Source organism: Ambystoma mexicanum, chromosome 11, assembly GCF_040938575.1.
Source record: "Ambystoma mexicanum isolate Mex_15411 chromosome 11, UKY_AmexF1_1, whole genome shotgun sequence".
NCBI classification, from domain to species: domain Eukaryota; kingdom Metazoa; phylum Chordata; class Amphibia; order Caudata; family Ambystomatidae; genus Ambystoma; species Ambystoma mexicanum.
Window position 1 is genome coordinate 37,084,883 of NC_090934.1, and position 19,961 is coordinate 37,104,843.

At 48.3% G+C, this 19,961-nt stretch overlaps 1 protein-coding gene across 3 annotated transcripts in view; it reads right to left on the reverse strand.

The window, feature by feature from the left end:
* Positions 1-3,940: 3,940 nt before the first annotated feature.
* Positions 3,941-19,961, reverse strand: part of IQCC (IQ motif containing C) — a 114,082-nt gene continuing 98,061 nt past the window's right edge. For 2 of the 3 annotated variants that reach the window (XM_069622485.1, XM_069622487.1), the window contains 2 exons: positions 8,380-8,501; positions 3,941-6,691 (listed from right to left, as the gene is read on the reverse strand). In XM_069622485.1, coding sequence (XP_069478586.1) covers positions 6,650-6,691; positions 8,380-8,501 — 164 coding nt within the window. In that variant the 3' untranslated portion in view covers positions 3,941-6,649. The remainder of the gene's footprint in view (positions 6,692-8,379; positions 8,502-19,961) is intronic. The other variant, XM_069622486.1, reaches the window with a different exon arrangement.

A 19,961-nucleotide genomic window follows, 5' to 3' on the forward strand; every position in this document is an offset into this window, starting at 1 on the left:
AAATCTTTATATGTTTTCAATTGTAGAAAGGTAAATACCTGCAGCCTATGCTTTATAGCTGATAGGCTAAAAATAATTATTGTTCAGTCTCTTTCTTACTGAATCTTTAAGTTGCCTTTTGGAATTCTATTACTAACTTATAGCCACACGAAAATGTGTTATGGTAAAGAATTATTAGTCCAAAAAATACTTCAAAAATGAGTTCTTGAATGACTCTTTATGATTAATTGTTGAAAATGTACTTAAAGAATTGAAGCAAAACTTGACACCAACAGATCAGAGCTCTGAAGGAAAAAATGCGTGCACTAAATGAAATAACAGCGCACCAAAAAAGAACTGCGCTCACAGATGATCAGCACTCACTTTAAGGAGAACCGCGCGCTAGAAGAACGGCGCTCTCAGAAATCCGCGCACACAGGAGATGAACCGCGCAATAGAAGAACTGCGCGCTTACTTTCAGATGAAATGCGTGCTTACTTTTAGATGAACCGCGTTCTCCGAAGAACCGCGCACACAAGAGACGAACCGCGCAATAGATGGACAGCGCTTGCTTTCGGATGAACCGCGCTCTCAAAACAAAGACCGCGCACTACTAAGTTTACACGACGCCACGGAAAACTCAAAACTCCAACTCTAATATTACTTCCCTGGTAAATTCACACCAATCGAGACGCGAATACGACACAACCAGGAAGAAGGAATACACTGAAGGACGCACGATACACGCCAACAGGTCCTTTACTCTAAAGTAACTATAACGAATTCACGTGCCCGCAAACTATGTTAATCTGGATCTAGAAAGGTTAGTTTTGTTAAACGTTTAGAAAACACAGAATATTTATGTATATTATAAACACAAAGTCTAATAAAGATAAAATACTAAAGTAACCGCTAATTTCAGCAAAAAACAAACGTTACTTTTAACAGCCGGTAAACAACACGAGAAAAATGAGTGCATGAAAGTTCATAGCTTAATAAAATTACAGTTTTTTCAAAGTTCTTTTCAAAAATAACTTCTTGGCACAAATAGTAGATAATATCTTGATAACGATTTCTCAGAAAGACTTAGCTTGCTTCATCTGTAACGAAATTGTTCTTTGAACATTGAATGAACTCTTCTTGAAGTTTCTTTATCTTCTCAGTAGGTTTTTCTTTAAAATATTGTTTTCTATAATTCACTAAAGTTTAATTTTCTTCAGAACTAATATAACTGCAACCTTTCTCTAAGGAAACTGGAATGAAAGGCAGTTTAGAATCTTGGTGAAAGTTCCAAGTTACCTCACAGCACTTCTCATCCAATCACTGTTGTGGAACAGACCCACCATCTTGGCTTGGGAAATTAGACACTTCCTGATTAGATTAACATTAAGGAAATTTATTTAAATAATCTGATGTAAAATTCAGAATCAACATCCATACCTCATGCTACCATACTTCTACATATGTGTGTGATAGTGTAACCTCTTAAATGAGGATTTTCTAGTATAGTGTCTCTTTGAACATGTGTAAGTGTGCCATGGGATCCTGACAATTAGTTGCTTGATTTGTAGAGTGCATTATTTGATGGCTGTGCCCAGGGATTAGTTGCTTGATTTGTAGAGTGCATTATTTGATGGCTGTGCACAGGGATTAGTTGCTTGATTTGTAGAGTGAATTATTTGATTGCTGTGCCTGGGGAGTAGTTGCTTGATTTGTAGGGTGCATTATTTGATGGCTGTGCCCAGGGATTAGTTGCTTGATTTGTAAAGTGCATTATTTGATGGCTGTGCCCAGGGATTAGTTGCTTGATTTGTAGAGTGCATTATTTGATGGCTGTGCCCAGGGATTAGTTGCTCGATTTGTACAATGCATTATTTGATGGCTGTGCCCAGGGATTAGTTGCTAGATTTGTAGAATGCATTATTTGATGGCTGTGTCCAGGGATTGGTTGCTTGATTTGTAGAATGCATTATTTGATGGCTGTGCACAGGGATTAGTTGCTTGATTTGTAGAATGCATTTGATGGCTGTGCCCAGGGATTAGTTGCTCGATTTGTAGAATGCATTTGATGGCTGTGCCCAGGAATTAGTTGAATGATTTGTAGAGTGCATTATTTGATTGCTGTGCCCAGGGATTAGTTGATTGATTTGTAGAATGTATTTGATGGCTGTGTCCAGGGATTAGTTGCTTGATTTGTAGAATGCATTATTTGATGGCTGTGCCCAGGGATTAGTTGCTCGATTTGTAGAATGCATTTGATGGCTGTGCCCAGGGATTAGTTGCTTGATTTGTAGAATGCATTTGATGGCTGTGCCCAAGGATTAGTTGCTCGATTTGTAGAATGCATTTGATGGCTGTGCCCAGGGATTAGTTGATCGATTTGTAGAATGCATTTGATGGCTGTGCCTGGGGATTAGTTGAATGGTTTGTATAGTGTGTTGGTTGATGGCTGTGCCCAGGGATTAGTTGATTGATGTGTAGAGTGCATTCTTTGATGGCTGTGCCTGGGGAGTAGTTGCTTGATTTGTAGAATGCATTTGATGGCTGTGCCCAGGGATTAGTTGCTCGATTTGTAGAATGCATTTGATGGCTGTGCCCAGGGATTAGTTGAATGATTTGTAGAGTGCATTATTTGATTGCTGTGTCCAGGGATTAGTTGCTTGATTTGTAGAATGCATTATTTGATGGCTGTGCCCAGGGATTAGTTGCTCGATTTGTAGAATGCATTTGATGGCTGTGCCCAGGGATTAGTTGCTTGATTTGTAGAATGCATTTGATGGCTGTGCCCAAGGATTAGTTGCTCGATTTGTAGAATGCATTTGATGGCTGTGCCCAGGGATTAGTTGATCGATTTGTAGAATGCATTTGATGGCTGTGCCTGGGGATTAGTTGAATGGTTTGTATAGTGTGTTGGTTGATGGCTGTGCCCAGGGATTAGTTGATTGATGTGTAGAGTGCATTCTTTGATGGCTGTGCCTGGGGAGTAGTTGCTTGATTTGTAGAATGCATTTGATGGCTGTGCCCAGGGATTAGTTGACTGGTTTGTATAGGGCGTTGGTTGATGTTTGTGCCCATGGATTAGTGGATTGATGTGTAGAGTGCATCTGATCGTTGTGCCCTTTGCAGAGAAATATTATTGATGGTCGTGTATGGGGATTTTCTAGAGGGGGCGATTGTATGCAAACTAATGGCCATGTGCAACGATTGGCTGTAGGTTGTGCAACAGGTGGATACTTGTGTTCAAGGTTTGGGGGTGGTTTGCACTAGTGTTGGTGGACAGTGTTGTTCATGGAGTTGTGGATGAGTGTGCCAAGAAGTTATCTAATGGTGGTATTCAGGGATTGGTTGAGCGCTGTGCCTCGATTAGATGAATGCTGTGTCTTGGCACTGGGCAACAGTCGTGTGCTGGGAACGGCTGAATTTCATGCTGTTGTTCTGTACAGGCTAATAGGTTAACATTGTCTACAGCCATTTGTGCAAATAGTGAGGATTGAGGGCATTGATTGGTTGCAGATACAGATTAGGTAAGGTTGTGGCTTCGGACAGGCCTTGATGAAGGATTGGGTAGACTGGATGAGAACGTGATGTTGACTATCTCAGAGATTTCAGTCTTTGATTGATGGAAGTTGTTTAGAGCGGGACTGCCTTTTAGAACTAAAACAGTGTGTTTATGCGTGAAACAGCATTACAACAGCTTGTGATTTGGATCAGGGTAAAATCCATTAAGGACAGTTGAGGGAGGGTACACTGATTATCCTTTATTGCAAAATAAAATGCATCTCTCCCCCCCTCCCCCCTTGTTTGCTGTAAAACCACAAAAACACGTGTTGCCCTAAAAACTAAATTACCCAAATGCCTTTGTTGCAGACATCAATTACACGCGTTTATAAAACATCTGGTGCAAGTAGATCACTGCTGCTGGTGCACGCAGCGTTTCCCAAAAACACACATCACATTCCTGCCCGATATAGAGGGAGAAATGAATTCCCAAAAAAGATCATGTTTTATTACTCATGGTAGAAAGACTATCTGATCACTGCTAGAGCACGCACAAAGGAAAAGAAAGACTTTGCAAGTATTTCCTGATACTCCACGTGCCCCTCCCTTCCGCCACGTCAGACAGAAGCGCCGAAACCGCAACTCAAAAGCGCACGACAGGATGGAGGGCAGGTACACCCCTGAACGAGTTAGCTATACATATATAAAACAACAGCAAACAAGAGATGGTTTCAAACTCTAATTGTGACATACAAATGATGCAAACGTTTGACTTATGGAGAGGAAAGTGTTTTAGCAAAGAAATAGTGAAACACAAATATGCAGGGACTAAAAAAATATCACGGAAAACAAAGATGAAAACACTGATAGAGGGGGCTCCAATATTCTTCCTGCAGCATTTGAGTTCATAGCATAGTAAAAACAAAATACAGAGCTACCTGCTCAAGGACAGAAGACAGGAAGCCTCCAGGGAACACAGACCACTTCGGGAAAAGGGGAAAGAATCTGAGGAAAAATAAGACACTGTAGGGCATGGGGCAGTAAGCTACTGCCCTCGGGGACCAGGTGAAGCACTCGCATGACTCAGTGCAAGACAGGAGGGAAGGCACTCTCTTGGGAAAAGCAAAATAGGAGTATTAGGTGGGGAGCAGGAGTTTTGAAGTAAATCCTGCCTACAACTGAAAAGGAGGCAAGGGGCTCCGGCTTGTCAGTGGGCGACTGTTAGCCCACTTCAATATATTTGGCAAGAAGCACTCGGGGGAGCTCAAGGTAAACCGCTTGCCTACTGCAGGACATGAGGCAACAGGAACTGATCACCTCCAGCAGGACATGAGGCAAGAGCATCCCTTTGGAATACATAAGGGGCACTGACCACCTCCAGCAGGACAAGAGGCTCTGTGAGGAATGCAAGAGGGACACTGATCACCTGCAGCAGGACAAGGCAAGAGGTTACCCTAGGGAATGCAAGAGGGATATTGATCACCCACAGCAGGACATGAGGCAAGAGGCTGCCAGAGGAATGCAAGTGGGACAATCACCCACAGCAGGACAGGAGACCCCCTGGAGACCCCCAACAGGACACGAGGCAAGAGGCTACCTAAAGAATGCAAGATGGGCACCGACCACCCATAGCAGGACATGAGGCAAGAGGCTCCCTGGAGAATGCAAGAGGGATATTGATCACCCACAGCAGGACATGAGGCAAGAGGCTGCCAGAGGAATGCAAGTGGGACAATCACCCACAGCAGGACAGGAGACCCCCTGGAGACCCCCAACAGGACACGAGGCAAGAGGCTACCTAAAGAATGCAAGATGGGCACCGACCACCCACAGCAGGAAATGAGGCAAGAGGCTCCCTGGAGAATGCAAGAGGGGCACTGACCACCCAAAGCAGGAAATGAGGCAAGAGGCTCCCAGGAGAATGCAAGAGGGGCACTGACCACCCACAGCAGGACATGAGACAAGAGGCTCCCTGGAGAATGCAAGAGGGGCACTGACCACCCACAGCAGGACATGAGGCAAGAGGATCCCAGGAGAATGCAAGAGGGGCACTGACCACCCACAGCAGGACATGAGACAAGAGGCTCCCTGGAGAATGCAAGAGGGGCAGTGACCACCCACAGCAGGAAATGAGGCAAGAGGCTCCCTGGAGAATGCAAGAGGGGCACTGACCACCCACAGCAGGACATGAGGCAAGAGGCTGCCAGAGGAATGCAAGAGGGACACTGATCACCCACAGCAGGACAGGAGGCTCCCTGGAGACCCACAACAGGACATGAGGCAAGAGGCTACCTAGAGAATGCAAGATGGGCACCGACCACCCACAGCATGATGTGAGGCAAGAGGCTCCCTGGAGAATGCAAGAGGGGCACTGACCACCCACAGCAGGAAATGAGGCAAGAGGCTCCCTGGAGAATGCAAGAGGGGCACTGACCACCCACAGCAGGACATGAGGCAAGAGGCTCCCTGGAAAATGCAAGAGGGGCACCGATCAGCCACAGCAGGAAATGGGGCTCCTTGGAGAATGCAAGAGGGGCACTGATCACCCTCAGCAGTCCATGTAGCAAGTATCTAGGTGGGCTAGAGCACCGTTCACTCATGTCAGGTAAGAGATCCTCAGTAGCTTGGATCTGCCATTGTAAAGACTGCGGGTGGAAACATTGATTATGTCTGAACATCATAGCAAACGCATGTTAGTCATGGTCAAGTGGGTACTCAGCTGATGAGGCAGTGCCCATTGGTCATGTGTGCATCAGGGGATAATGCAGTACATGCTAGTCCCATGTGTGGGCCAGGATGCTGCACTACATATTACTTCCATCTCAGATCAGACAGGCGCACTACTTGCATGTGTGCGTCATGCTGGTGCTGTACATACTGGCTTCATATGATGTCAGGCTGGTGCACAGGATGCTGGTATCACACATGTGGGTCAGGATGGTGCAGTCGTTGCTGATCCCATGTGTTGCTTTGGCTGGTGCAGTAGTTTTTGATCTCATGAATAAGTCCGGTGGTGCAGTACATGCGTGTCCGATGTGTACGTTATGCTGGTGCCATGGGAGGTTCTTGCCTAGGAACAGATGAAGTGTAGCATCTACGTCCACACTGCCTTTCGTCCATATGATGTCGGTTTTATCAATTCCATTCACAAAGATTCACCAGAATACCGCCTCTATCGTTCTGGGCTACCCAGCCTCTGCTTCAAAATCAAATACTGCAAAGAAAAGAGAATAAAAACACATTAAAACGATTCCCAAACTGCCACCACTTTATAAAATCTAGCCGTGCCACCTCTCCCAGGCTGCCACCACTTTATAAAATCTAGCCGTGCCACCTCTCCCAGGCTGCCACCACTTTATAAAATCTAGCCGTGCCACCACTCCCAGGCTGCCACCACTTTATAAATCTAGCCCTGCCATGACTCCCACGCTGCCATCACTTTATAAATCTAGCCATGACTCCCAGGCTGCCACCACTTTATAAATCTAGCCGTCCCATGACTCCCACGCTACCACAACTTTATAAATCTAGCCGTGCCATGAATCCCAGGCTAACATCACTTTATAAATGTAGCCATGCCGGGCTGTCGATCACTTTATAAATCTAGCCGTGCCATGACTCCCAAGCTGCCATCAGTTTATAAATCTAACCGTGGCTCGACTCTCAAGCTGGCACACTTTATAAATCTAGCTGTGCCATGACGCCCACGCTGCCACTACTTCATAAATGTAGCCGTGCCATGACTTCCAGGCTAACATCACTTTATAAACTGAGCGTGCCATGACTCCCACGCTGCCATCACTTTATAAATCTAGCTTTGCCATGACTCTCAGGCTGCCATCACTTTATGAATCTAGCAGCAACTCCCAAGCTGCCATCACTTTATAAATCTAGCCGTTTACTCCCAAGCTGCCACCACTTTATAAATCTAGCCATGACTCCCAGGCTGCCCCACTTTATAAATCTAGCCATGCCATGACTCCCACGCTGCCATCACTTTATAAATCTAGCCGTGCCATGACTCCCAAGCTGCTATCAATTTATAAATCTAGCCATGACTCCCACGCTGCCACCACTTTATAAATCTAGCCGTGCCAATACTCCCCATTTGCCATCACTTTATAAATCTAGCCATGACTCCCAAGCTGCCATCACTTTATAAACCTAGCCGTGGTATGACTCCCAAGCTGCCATCACTTTATAAATCTAGCCGTGGTATGACTCCCAAGCTGCCATCACTTTATAAATTTAGCCATGCCAGGACTCACACACTGCCACCACTTTATAAATCAGGCTGTGCCATGAATCCCAGGCTTACATCACTTTATAAACCGAGCGTGCCAGGATTCCCACGCTGCCATCACTTTATAAATCTAGCCGTGCTATGGCTGAAGAAGACAGCTTGCATTCTAGACACAGAGCTCAGAGGTTTACTTCAAGGCGCCCTCTCTCTCCCCTATCCTAGGCCCTGTTAGAGCTCTGTCCGCAGACAATACCTGAACCCCGCCGATCGAAAGAGCAATGCAGAAAGCGTGAAAATAAAACGTACACATGATTATTGGAAAAGGACTAGTTCCCCAGTAACAAAGAAAGTTCATTGGCCAAGTAGCAAATTAAAGATGCAATACAACCAGGCGTTACAAGCAGACTTAAGGCAGCACTGACTGGAGTGCCTGGGGCACATCATGCTGCGAAAAGCAAAACGGCAAATGTCCAGCGGATGATAATGACCATGTGGTATATATCTAGCATGGAGTAAGGTGTTGGTGCACAGAGGAATGTTAATGCTGCACCCTCGTCCCAGCCATCAACCTCCCCCTACTGCTCTAAGGCTGGGGGGCCTTGCCATTCCCCATACATGGTCTCCTTTCGGCCAGCTGGATGCACAGTACTGAGCCTTACGTTCTTGCGGCTGGCGATGGCCTGCTGCAGCCAGAGCATCTCCATGGCCAGGTGGGTCCGGTGCTGGCGAAGCTCCGGCAGACTCCGGGGCAGGGGTCCACTCGTCTCTCCGAGCTGGATATCTGGGAAGGAAGTATCATACGCAGTTACTGCCAAGAGGCGAAAGATATACCTGGCTTAACTTTGCTACTTGGGGCTGGGAAAGCGGGGGACACATATCCTGGACTCCACGGGGCAAGGGGTGGAGCAATGAGGGAATGGCTAGTGTGGAGTCACAACATGTGTAAAAAAAAAAACAGTGGTAACATTAAACAACACATGTAGATGTCTTGAAAAGTGTACAGATCCCATATTAAACCAACCTGGCAATATATAAACTGTTACATTTAACATGTTGAGCAAAAGGATGACGAGAGTTGCTTTATTTCCCATGGCCTGATCGCAAGCCTACGATTACGAGCATGCAAAGTACATTTGCTTTAAATAAAATCGAATCTCGGTTTAAAGAATGAAACAAACACAGTGAGAGGAAATGCATTACAACCATCTGAATGGCACAGTCTGAAGCTCTTATACCCATCATGGACAGGCCTCAATGTTCATTCACTCACTCACTCACTCACGGCTTGCTGCGTCTGCAGCCACCTAGCGCCCAGAGCCCACGTAAAGCACAGGAACCCTAGAAGAGCTCCTGTGAGCTTGGATGTTTGTCTCTGGGGAAGAAGAGGGGGGGTGTGTGGGGGGGGGGGGTCAGCTGCTGATGCAGCGGTGGGTCCACCATGGGCCGGGGAGAAACACTCTGAATCCATGGAAATCCTGCCCAATTCCAGCACTGGCAACATTCTAGGCAGAAAATAAAGACAGCCACACACACCCCTTTACAAACATTGCTTAATGTTATGCAAGACATGTATCATAGCAGATTACCCCGATGCAAAGGCCGTACTGTAAACCACTGTAGCAGACCCTGATGTGTTGTCACGTGTGATGGGAGACCGGGTCACGTGCCAGGGGGCTGGAGCCGGAAATAAAGGAATCACCGGAAGTGGCGGTTTGGCATCAGCCTGCTTTCTGGATTATCGAATCTCCTGGAGAAGGTGGTCCTCGCTCGACTCAGCAACTTCACCTCCGAAAGAAATCTACTAGCAAAGGAACAGTTTGGATTTCGAAAGGAGCATGCAACGACTCATTAGCTACAGAGAGTGGTGGACACCATCAGCCACGGATTCAACATCAAGAAGTCCACAGGAATTGTCTTCCTGGATGTCGCCAAAGCATTCGACCGAGTCTGGCACAAGGGACTGCTGCACAAGATGATTGGCCTGGGATTTCCGAACTACCTGGTGAAGACGATTGCAAGATACCTGGGAGGCCGCACCTTCCATGTCGCCATGCGGTCTGAGATGTCCTCTTCACATCCCATCCGAGCAGGCGTGCCACAGGGATCGAACCTCGGACCCTTCCTGTTCAACCTCTTCACCAACGACATCCCGACAGATCTCCACAAGACGAACCTGGCGCTATATGCAGATGATGTTGCAGTAATCTCCCAGTCTTTCAGCGAAAAGGAAGTGGCGAAGAACCTGCAAGCTTCATTGGATACCATCGCAAAGTGGTACAGCGACTGGCGGATAGAACTCAACACCAGCAAGACAACTGCAACGCTGTTCACCAGAAAGAAGATCAAGGAGCACCCACACATCAGCCTCAACGGGGAGACCATCAAATGGGAGAGCAGCAGCCGCTACCTCGGTGTGAACCTGGACAGCAAACTCAACTGGGAAAGCCACATTGAGAATACTCAGCAGAAGGCAACAGGAAAGATGGCAGCACTGTACCCACTCCTGAAGAGCAAGTCCATGCCACTCTGGACAAAGATCAACGTCTACAAGGCGATCATCAGACCAACCCTGACTTATGCCTCCCCAGCATGGATGACCTGCCATGAGCGACACCGGAAGAGTCTTCAGATAGTCCAGAACAAGGCCCTGCGGATATCGTCCGGAGCACCAATCTTCACAAGGATAGCAGACCTTCACAGAGACCTGGACATCGAGATGTTGGATGAACATCTAGCGAAGCTGAGTAAGAACTTCTGCCAAGAACTGGATCAGAACCCAAACCCTCTGATCAGAAGACTCACTGCCACCACTGCAAACCCCTTCGACCGCTACCCGCGGCCCATCACTGCGAAGACCCTGTGAAACCAGCCCTACTGTGACAAGACCACACAGACCAAGAAGAATACAAACCCACGACTACACACTCAACCCGAGAAGATGGAGTAATGAGGCTCAAGCCTCGGTATCCAAAAAAATCACCGCTGATGGATAAAAATCTATCAGCAAGAAGAAGAACAAGCGAGGCGGTTTGGCACCAGTCTGGGTTTATGCACCAGACACAGTGGTTGTGTGTTTATTTCCCCTGCCCTGCGACCCTCCGGTCTAAGTGGGTCTGCGCACCCATCAGGGCCTCCGCACCAACGGAGCCCCCAACATCACACTGGCGACGAGGACAGTGCTTTCCCCACACGCACCTTTCGTCTCAAACATTCATCGACTTAACGAACAGCTGCTCGACGACACTGATGTACCGGAGACCGATGCCACAGCAGTGCATTCCGATAGGGGTGGCCAGCACAGAACGGGGCTGCAAGTGAATGCGGGCGTGAAGTGTTCCGCGAAGAGCCCGTCAACTCACCATCATACGCTACGCAGAACATCTTGCTTCCACGAACGTTCCATTAACAAGGGGAAGCGCGCAAGCCTTGCTTTCAGGCCCCCCAACATTCTACGGCACAATCAACAGCCTGGCTTCATCGCACATACAAGGAAGCACGCAAGCCTCAGTCTCAAGCCCACAACGTTCCATTTGACAGGCTGATTTTCATTGCGTGCATGCACCGCCCTAAAACAACAACGTTCCGCACGCTCTGTGAACGCTTCATCTCGCTATTCCAACGTCAAGAGCACCAGTAAGCAATTAGCTACAACTGTTGGAAAACCAGGTGAGAGGAGCCTGCTCTCCACAGCCCCCACGTGCCACCAAGGGGGCACTCCAAATTCTCTCATCGACCAAAAGAAAAAAGGGGGACATACAGCACGTGCCCACACGTGCGCCGGATGGCGAGAACTTTCATTTCCCACGCACAGTCATACACCAACCAAGTAGCACCACTCCTCAACCATGTCCATCCAGCACAAATGCGAGCCCTTCAAGGGCAAGTGCAAGCCCTTCAGATAGGAGGAACATCAACCCAGACCGCCCAGACCCAGCACTTACCCACCCTCATGGCGCCTTTCGATCCATTTGCCACAGAGGCAGTCATATGTTGGGGAATCTGGTTACAACAATTTGATATGCATCTTGATGCCAGAGAGATCCCCGCAGAGAGGAAAAAAATGCACATTCCTTCAGCTCAACATTGGAGCGGCGGCACTACGCCTTTTCAACACTCTCCCTAACAATGGTGATGCAAATGACTACGACACCGCAAAACTGCGCTCACAAACAAGTTTAAACCTGACCTCAATCACGACTACCAGCGATTCCACTTTTTCACAGCTAAGCAACGCGAGAATGAGATGGTGGACAATTTCCATGCCTACCTACGGGAGATGGCAGTAGGTTGCGAATTTCCTAACGAGGTAGTTCGCCATCCGGCTCCAAATAATATCAATGGGATCTCGTCGGAAAAACTGAGGAGAGCCATCCTGTCAGAAAAGAACATAACACTATCTCGAATACTTGAGATGGGGGCGTATCCGTGAACGCACAGACGACGAGGTGGCAGTAATTGAGGCCGCGATTCAACCTCTACCGCTGGATAACCCGAAGAAATGCGAGGAAGTCACGGCCATCAAGAGACGCCAGAACAGCCAAAAACAAGGAGGTAGAGGCTCAAACCCTTCCAGATCCCACCTACCTCAAGGGCGAGAGAACTCCTGCAAATGGTGTGGTGGCCCATGGCACCGGGGAGAAACATACATGCCCTGCGTGGGGTTCGACCTGCCGAAAGTGCAACCGTCTCAACCACTATGCAGCAGTCTGCCTGCATCCGCCAGGCGGAGGAGACCGTGAACAAACGCCACAACAACCACATAACACCGAAGAAAGTTCGCCCCATGGGAAACCACCTGCCAACCGAGCAGAAAAGGAGGAGCAAGAGTAGTAGATCACGCGCAAAGATCATCAGACAGTAGTGAAAGCGAAGATAACACCTCCCCCAACAGACGGGACAAGGAAAGGCAAAAGAAATCCAGCAAGAGAGTACACCATGTACATCTCATCTCAGCGGTAGAACCTCAGAGGTCCAAACAACGGAAGTGCCCCTCCTGCACAGTCTTCTCAGATGGCAAACCAATAAAAGTGCTCACCGACAAAGGAGCAACCATCAACGTCATGCCAGCAACCGTGTTTGACAAGCTCAACCCAAGGCTGGTGCTCCAGGACAGAAAGGTATGACTGTTTGCATTTGGTTGCAAGAAACCACTACCGGTGCAAGGATCCTTCAGATCTGACCTATCACACAACAACACGGCCTGCCGAGCGAGGATCTACACAGTTTATGCCGGCTGTGGGACTCTCCTAAACTGTAGAACAGCAAAAAAAACTGCCGCTGATCCATTTTGCGTTCAGCATCCAACACGTAGAGATCAACGACCTACTCGAGAAACACCAAGTGTTCCAAGGCATCGGCTGCCTGAAAGGCAGGTCCATCAAGTTACACATCGACCACACCATTGAACCCAAGGCAGTGCGACATCACAGGGTACCTTTCCAAACGAGGGAGGCCGTGGAGAAGGAACTCGAGAAACTGGAAAAGGCAGGCATCGTAGAGAAAAGCACGGGGCCACCCTGTGGGTGTCTCCCATGGTAGTGGCACAGAAGCCCAAACAAACAAATGCAGTGCGAATCTGCATGGACATGAGGCTCCTGAATGCAACCATTGGGAGTGAGTGACATCACACCAACCATCGATGAACTCATCGTCGACCCGACAGGTGCGACAATATTCCGTAAACTGGACCTCAGGTCAGGATATCACCAACTCAAGCTAGCAAAAGAGTCGAGGTATATCAAAACCTTCTCCTCCCACCTCGGCCTGAGGAGATACAAACTCCTGAACTTCGGCCGCTGAAGTGTTTCAGCATGAAATCCGAAAGGTTCCAAACGGCCTAGAAGGGACGACAAACATCAGTGACGATATCATTCTGTATGGAACAAACAACAAAGAACACCACAAACGCCTGGCGGCAGTATTGCAACGACTCGAAGACGCAGGACTAACATTGAACGCAGAGAAGTGTGAATTCGGCAAAGAAAAACTGTTTCTTTGGCTACATTTTCAACTCTAAGAGAGTATCACCTGATCCAGCAAAGGTGAATGACATCAAAAGCGTTAGAGCCCCACAATCCGCCACCGAAGTAAGGAGTTTTATGGGCATGGCGACGTACTACGCAAGTTTTATCCCGGACCTTGCTACTCTAGCGTGCCCACTCCGCGAACTCACGAAGAAAGATCAGAAGTGGGAATGGTTGCCCATCCAGCAGCAGGCCTTCCAACAGATCAAAGACTCGCCATCTGCATTCACGACAATGGTGTTCTTTGACATCGAAAGGAACACAGAACTCCTTGTCGACGCAAGCCCGGTGGGCCTAGGAGCCATGCTTACCCAAATCGACAAAGAAGGCAACGTGCACCCCATCGCATTTGCCAGCCGCGCATTGACCAAAACTGAACAAAACTATGCGCATATTGAAAAAGAGGCCTTAGCAATCCTCTGGGGGTGCAGACATTTCAAAGTATATCTACTAGGAATGCAAGCAAGGGTATTCTCCAACCACAAACACCTCATCCCCATCTTCAAGGGCTCGGCACCACACTCCCCGGCACGCATCGAACAGTGGATCCTACAACTTCAGCCCTACAATATCGAGGTAGACTATCGGGCTGGAGCAGATAACCCTGCCACCCGCGGCCCACTACAGACCAAGAAAGGCAACACGCCACAGAGACAGATGAACACGTATGTCACATGCTCGCATGCACCCGACCGCGGGCCCTCACCTTGCAAGAAGTGGCTGAAGAGACCAAGGCGGACACCATCTTAACCCAAATCACGCAAGCCATCCAATCAGGGAACTGGAAGAACTTTCTAGCCACAACTGCCCAGTGCACATAATTGGCCCAGGAGAAGCTGCAAGCCATCTTAGGAATCTGCCATGAACTCACCGTAGCTCCCGAAGGGCTGATACCTAAGTGACACCGAATTGTGCTACCAACAGCACTAGAGGAGAGAGCGCTCAAGCTAGCCCACAGTGGGCACCAAGGAATTGTAAAGACAACTTCATACCTGAAGTCCTGTATGTGGATGCCCCACATGCAACAGCGAGTTATGGACCTTGCAGAATCCTGTGCGGCATGCCAGGCCACCAGGAGAGCTGAAACCCCAGAGCCCATCAGACCCCAAGGAGCGGCAAAAGGTGGGAGTTCGTCAGCATAGGCTACTGCACCATCGCGGGAGAGGGATACTTGCTAGTTCTGGTGGACGAATTCAGTCGATACCCGGAGGTCCAACATGTGGCATCCACCAACGCAGAGACAATGATCCTAGCACTTCAATATTTGCGATACACGGCATCCCGACCAAAATCAAAAGCGACAATGGCCCTCCATTCACCAGTAAGAACATCAGCAGTTCTTCCAAGACCTCAACATACAGCACAAAAGGATCACCCCATGCTGGCCACAAGCCAACGGTGCACCAAACGATTCATGGGATCGCTCAACAAAGTAATCCGCATTGCAAAGAAACAAAATCATTCCTGGCTAACTGCCATGTACCGATTACTGGAGGGCTCACCGCCAGACCCTGCACTCATTGTCCGGGATCAGCCCTGCAGCCCTCATGTGTAGAGTGCCGATCCAAGCTAAACTCCCCGTCCACCCGAACTGGGTAGCACCAGATCCAGACATCCCCGTCAGAGGCAAGACGAGTCAAGCGGAATGAACAAGAGAGCTGCACTTACCGCACCAACCACCGAGAGTTGCAGCCGGGAGACACAGTGCTGGTCAGGAACCGGGCTCCGCCCAAGAAGATGTCACTAAACTTCGAGTTCAGACCATGGACAGTCAGCACCACAAACCACAGCATGATCACAGCCACCAGAGGGAGTGAAACAGTGACCAGGAACATATCCCACTTCCGGAAAGTCCCTATGGCAATGTGGGAAGAAGGACCAGGGAGCCCGAGAGAAGAACCCAGATCACCTGATCGACCAGAAGCCCCAGGACTATCAGAAGGACACAACACACCCCAAGAATATTGAGAACTGACAGCATGCATAGGCGATTCCCGATCTGAGATCCCTCCAGAGGAAGAGGCAAAGAGCACTCATTCTCGCTACCATCTGAGAGAGAAGCCGCAACCGCCATCCCGCCTCTAAGGGTACGTTATACAAAGTGTCTAACACCGATCGAGCACGGCCAGGCCGCGCTCAGCACTAGAATGGACTACACAAATGTCTTATGTTACTGTTGATGATTGGGAGAAAAGCATTTTAAGTTTGGGAGGAATGTGATGTCAAGTGTCACGTGAGACCAGGTCACGTGCCAGGGGCTGTGAGGGGAGCTGGAAATAAAGGCATCACCGGAACTGGCGGTTTGGTGCCAGTCTGGGTTTATGCACCAGATGTCAGAAGCTGAGTCCTCGGATTCATGACTCACCAGTTTGTTTCTTGAGGATCTCTTCTTGGAGTTCGCGGGTTTCTTTTTCCTGGACAAGCGTGCCTTGTAGAGGTAAGGTCTCAAATCCTCCGAATCCAGTCTTCTGGGCATTCGATGAGCGCGCTGGTCACTGACTCCCGGTCGCGGCGTCTCTGGGGCAAGGAAGACAATCAAAGTTCCTGGAAGAGTCCGGGATGGAACCAGGACTGGGAGGAACAATGTAAACGAGGCTCCGAAAATGGGAAGATAGGAGACCGGGAAGGAAGGAGGCTGGGCATCAGGATTCATAAGGGAAGGAAAAGGGCAGAAAACTTAGAACACAACTTGCCGGGTGAAGTGCAGGCAAGCGAAGCGTTGAGACGTGTGGAAGCACGGGGGCGTGTCTGTTTTCAAGGAAACACGCGAGTCAATACGGAAGACTAGACCGCGCCGAATCCAGGTGTCCGCCATGTTGAAGGTGAACGGAGTACGTGGTTATTGTCTGAAGGAACAGGCAGACCAGAAGGGTCGACATCATGACAGCAGACAGTGGTTGGGTGTTCATTTCCCCTGCGCTGCGACACTCAGGCCTAAGCGGGTCTGCGCACCCATCAGGGCCTCCGCACCAACTGAGTCCCCGACATCCCACCTGACAAGGCCAGGTCTGCAAACAGTTCCTGCTAATGGTACGCTGAGCAGAGGGGCCATTTTCCCTAAATGGACTTCACAGGAGAGTCGGAGGAGGAACTGATGGAGAGCCTGGAAAGAGATGGGTTCTGGTGCTAGCTGCGGCACCCATAAGTAGGACCGGTGTGTTATCAAGCGGTGGCCTTTACACAGCAAAGAAGAAAACCATAGTACCAGGATGTTTTCAGAATGGTAAAATGGATCCATTTTGCACAATCTAGGTCACGCAAACGCCCGACATAGCAGAAGGCTCGGATGGAGCGTCACTAAGCATGTGCATGGCCCTGAAGGCACGTGCAGGATCCTGAAGGCACGTGCACAGTCCCGAAGTCGCTTTTCCACAATGTGTGCCAATCTATCACCCAATTTCTAATGCCTCGCCCCTACATTCCCTGCCCCCGTCACCCCATTTCCCACACGTTGGGGTTCTCAGAAAGCAAAATGAAGCTACAAAAATGAACAACTTCTATCTCACGGACATGCTTAATTAGCCACCTCAAGATCGGCATTATCTGCCTCTTTCTGGCCTTCCACTCTGCCAAGACTCCCCTCCACACTTGGCCTAAGTAGGCTGCACTACTCTAGCCTTTTCATGGGGGTGCCTTTTTTACTCTGCTCCACTTCTCTGCCAAGACTCACCGCCACCCTTGGCCTGGGATAACTCCTATAGAGGACTAGGGTTAGATCCAAAACAAAATAAGAATTCCTCCTCCCCACTTTAAGGGAGTTAAAAATCAGCAGTGTCAGTGTCCCTCTTCTAATGGGGACACTGGTCTCCCCCAAGTTCTCAACATACAAAAGAGTCACAGGAATAGAAGGCCCAGTCGATTCTTGGTTCAGGTTACAGCCACAGGGATATAAAGCCCAGCCGATTCTTGGTTCAGGTTACAGTCACAGGGATACAAGGCTCAGCTGCTTCTCGGCTCAGGTTACAGTCACAAGGATACAAGGCTCAGCTGCTTCTCGGCTCAGCTTACAGTCACAGGGATATATGGCCCAACCGCATCTTGGCTCAGGTTAAAGACACAGCAATATACAATCCAGCCTCTTCCTGGCACGGGTTACAATCACAGTGATATTTTGCTCCGGTTACAGTCACAGAGATATACGGCTCAGCCACTTCTTGGGCCAGGTTACAGTCGCAGGGATATACCGCTCAGCTGCTTCCTGGCGCAGGTTACAGTCACAGGGATATACGTCCCAGCTGTTTCCTGGCTCGGATTACAGTCACACAGGAATATACGGCCCAGCCGCTTCCTGGCTCAGGTTACAGTCACTGTGATATACGACCCAGCCGTATCTTGGCCCAGGTTACAGTCACAGGGATATACAGTCCAGCCGCGTTTTGGCTCAGGTTACAGTCACAGGGATATATGCAGCCTAGCTGTTTCCTGGCTCAGGTACAATCACAGGGATATTTGGCTCAGGTTACAGTCACAGGGATATATGCAGCCTAGCTGCTTCTGTATTCAGCTTACATTCACAGGGATATATAGCCTGGCCTCATTTCGGCTCAGGTTACAGTCTCAGGGATATATTGCCTCGCCGCTTCTTTGATAGTCAGACAACTTTATTTCAGAAAAAACTTCCCAAAAACTTTGCATAGCAAATATAAAAATGCATTCATTACAAAAAAAGAATCCCGATTTAAAAACAGACATATCTAAAATGCTGATCAACTAAAATATCCCAACGGTCCTCCCACAGGGATATGGCCCTAAGTGCCACTGAGGCATCCCCCCCCCCTCACTATCCTATAAGGACAACAGAGCCCTTCTCGCCAATAAGGCATCTCACCTTTCTTTCTCCTATAATTAATACAGTGCCCTTCCCACCAGTAAGGGATCTCTCACCCCGCTATTCCTACCAGTAAGGGATCTCTCACCCCACTATATCCTATAAGGAATGCAATGCCGTTCCCAGATCTAAGGGATCACACCCCTCTATGTCCTATAAGGAATACAGTGCCCTTCTCACCAATAAGGAATTGCTCAGTCCAGTCTATCCTATAAGAACGAGGAATAGAGTGCTCTTCAAACCACTAAGGGATCTCTCACTCAGTATCTTGTAAGGCAATCCAGGCAGACAGAAAACTGGCATAAAAAGATTGTAGACATTGATTGAACTATTTCAACATCCGGAGAAGCACAAGAGCAAACAATATTCACGACGAGCACAGCGGAAGAAGGACGAGAGAAGAATGTCGAAATCAGCGAATGCCCCCTCCTGCACCGATACAGATGGAGAGTTAAACGTAGTGTAAAAGAAAGCGAAAAAAGGACATGGTAAAACAAATTGTATGCTGGGTCTAACTATAGTAATGTGCATAATGAGTATATTAGCCCCAGTGTTGACCATATCTGTGTTATGGTATCTAGAGGAAATGCACCCTCTTGAAGTACTTTTGCCCATGATGAACATTTCCACAACGGAAAGCCCAGTCCATGCAATTTCCTATACCTTGTCCACAATGGAAGAGAACCATAGGGAAGGATATGGGGACAACACATTGCTGTTAATAATGAATATGACACACTCAATCCTAAGGAAAAATAATTGTTTGGTTTGTGCCCACCTGCCGCAGCATGGTGGTCAGGGAATAGGATGGTATGTACAGCCCCTGCCCTTAACTTCTGCATGTTATGCTTCTCTGAGTGCCCTATATTACGGGAAATGGAACGAAAGTGAAACTGGTCAACTAGATAAAACAAATATGAATGAATTCGAGGAAGTAATTATGAAACCGGTGGGTTGCTCCATGTTCCAAAAAAGACGATTAATCACACCAGCAATAATGCCACAGGATAGATTGTCTGTACCTTATAAAACTTCTGTGATCACGTTCCACATGAACCCACATGGGAATAAGGATGCGGAACCCCCTTCATATACAGTGAATTAAAACCCTCATTCTGTCCCGTTCTGTCTAAAGAAAAAGGGTTCTTTCCAGGTAGGAACATTTACCAGATGCAGGAATATAGCATTCCTCGATAAAAAAGTGGAACCAATACTTGTGGGAGATCCTGTGTATTTCATATGTGGAGAAAAAGCATATCCTTGGTTACCTAGGAACTGGGGAGGTACGTGTTATTTGGGATTTCTGTTCCCTGGGGTGTTTCTTTTAAAAACATCAGATATACCAAATTGACTAGGTCACGACCTTGCTGTAATATTGAAGACGGGTTGA